The sequence below is a fragment of the Meriones unguiculatus genome, chromosome 5 (assembly GCF_030254825.1).
Source record: "Meriones unguiculatus strain TT.TT164.6M chromosome 5, Bangor_MerUng_6.1, whole genome shotgun sequence".
NCBI classification, from domain to species: Eukaryota; Metazoa; Chordata; class Mammalia; order Rodentia; family Muridae; genus Meriones; species Meriones unguiculatus.
In genome coordinates, this window is record NC_083353.1 from 16,868,659 (window position 1) to 16,869,984 (window position 1,326).

General features: G+C 40.3%; 1 gene segment (V, D, J or C); it reads left to right on the plus strand.

Annotated features, from left to right (window-relative positions):
- Window positions 1-691: 691 nt before the first annotated feature.
- LOC132646034 (immunoglobulin kappa variable 4-1-like) lies at window positions 692-1,326 on the plus strand. The segment is given in 2 exon segments: window positions 692-754; window positions 953-1,326. Coding segments are annotated over 2 exon segments (423 nt in total).

Sequence of the window (1,326 nt, forward strand, 5' to 3'; positions counted from 1 at the left end):
ATTTCCTGAAGTTGTTGGGAAGATACTTGTTAGTTTTTGCTGCATTTCCTTTGCTTTGAGATTAAAGTTCCTCTGATCTCAGTTTTAAATTAATGTCTACCAGGATTTCCACAGAGTGAAGTCTGGGCTGCTCTTTTCATTCTATTCCCTTGTTTATCAAAGAAACTGGAACCCAAAAGTTCGAGTCCCTGTCTGCGTCTTCAGTATAAGAGTGGCTTTGGAGATGAGTAATATTGAACACATTTAGCCTCAATTTTCTTTTTTCCTTTCATCTTTTCTTCTTTTTTCTTTTATGTTATGTTTTCTTACTGATTGATTTTTGTTGCTGTTTTTTTGATATTTTTGAACATACCCTATCATGTCCCTTAGACTCTAATTCTGAGATAACTCTACTAATGTTTCTACAAAAGTCAATTGATTTAAATATGTCTTGGATTTTAAGCCAGGCCTCCTATTAGAGCACCTATTTATTTCCTGTTTGAAAATTATAAGGCAAACTTTTTCAGTGATTGCTCATGCTCCCCGTAATACTATTTTTGACTATTGATTGACACCAGCTATACACACAGACACTGCACAGGCATTTGCTTTTGTATTTGCTGACTCCTTTGCATGGGCCCCCTACAGCCTAGCCCAACTGTTGAGAATTTATAAACCAGCCAATGCAGTGAGAAATGAACTGCATCAGACAGCAGGGGGAGCAAGATGAAGTCAGAGACCCAGGTCCTCATATCTCTTCTGCTTTGGGTGTCTGGTGAGAAAGTCAAATTATTATAATCTTTACAGAGCCACTTCTTTTTAGAACAGAAATTTGAGTGTGTTAGGCTCAATATTTCTTACATAATAATACTCTAATAAGATAGTAGTACAAAGTAACTAATGATAAATTTCAACTGTTTTTACTGTCTGTGTTTGTGTTCATATGCATGTCCATATGTATTCCTGATTGCAGGTACCTGTGCAGACATCATGATGACCCAGTCTCCATCCTCCCTGGCTGTGTCAGCAGGAGAGAAGGTCACCATTAGCTGCAAATCCAGTCAGAACCTTACTTCAGGAGGCTCAAACTTCTTGTCCTGGTACCAGCAGAAACCTGGGCAATCCCCTAAGCTACTGATCTCCTGGGCATCCACTAGGCACACTGGGGTCCCTGATCGCTTCACACGCAGTGGATCTGGCACAGATTTCACTCTCTCAATCAGCAGTATACAGGATGAAGACCTGGCAGTTTATTACTGTCAGCAGTATTACAGTAATCCTCCCACAGTGCTTCAGCCTCCAACACAAACCTCCTTGAGTCTCACCAGATGCCTGCACCACACGTAG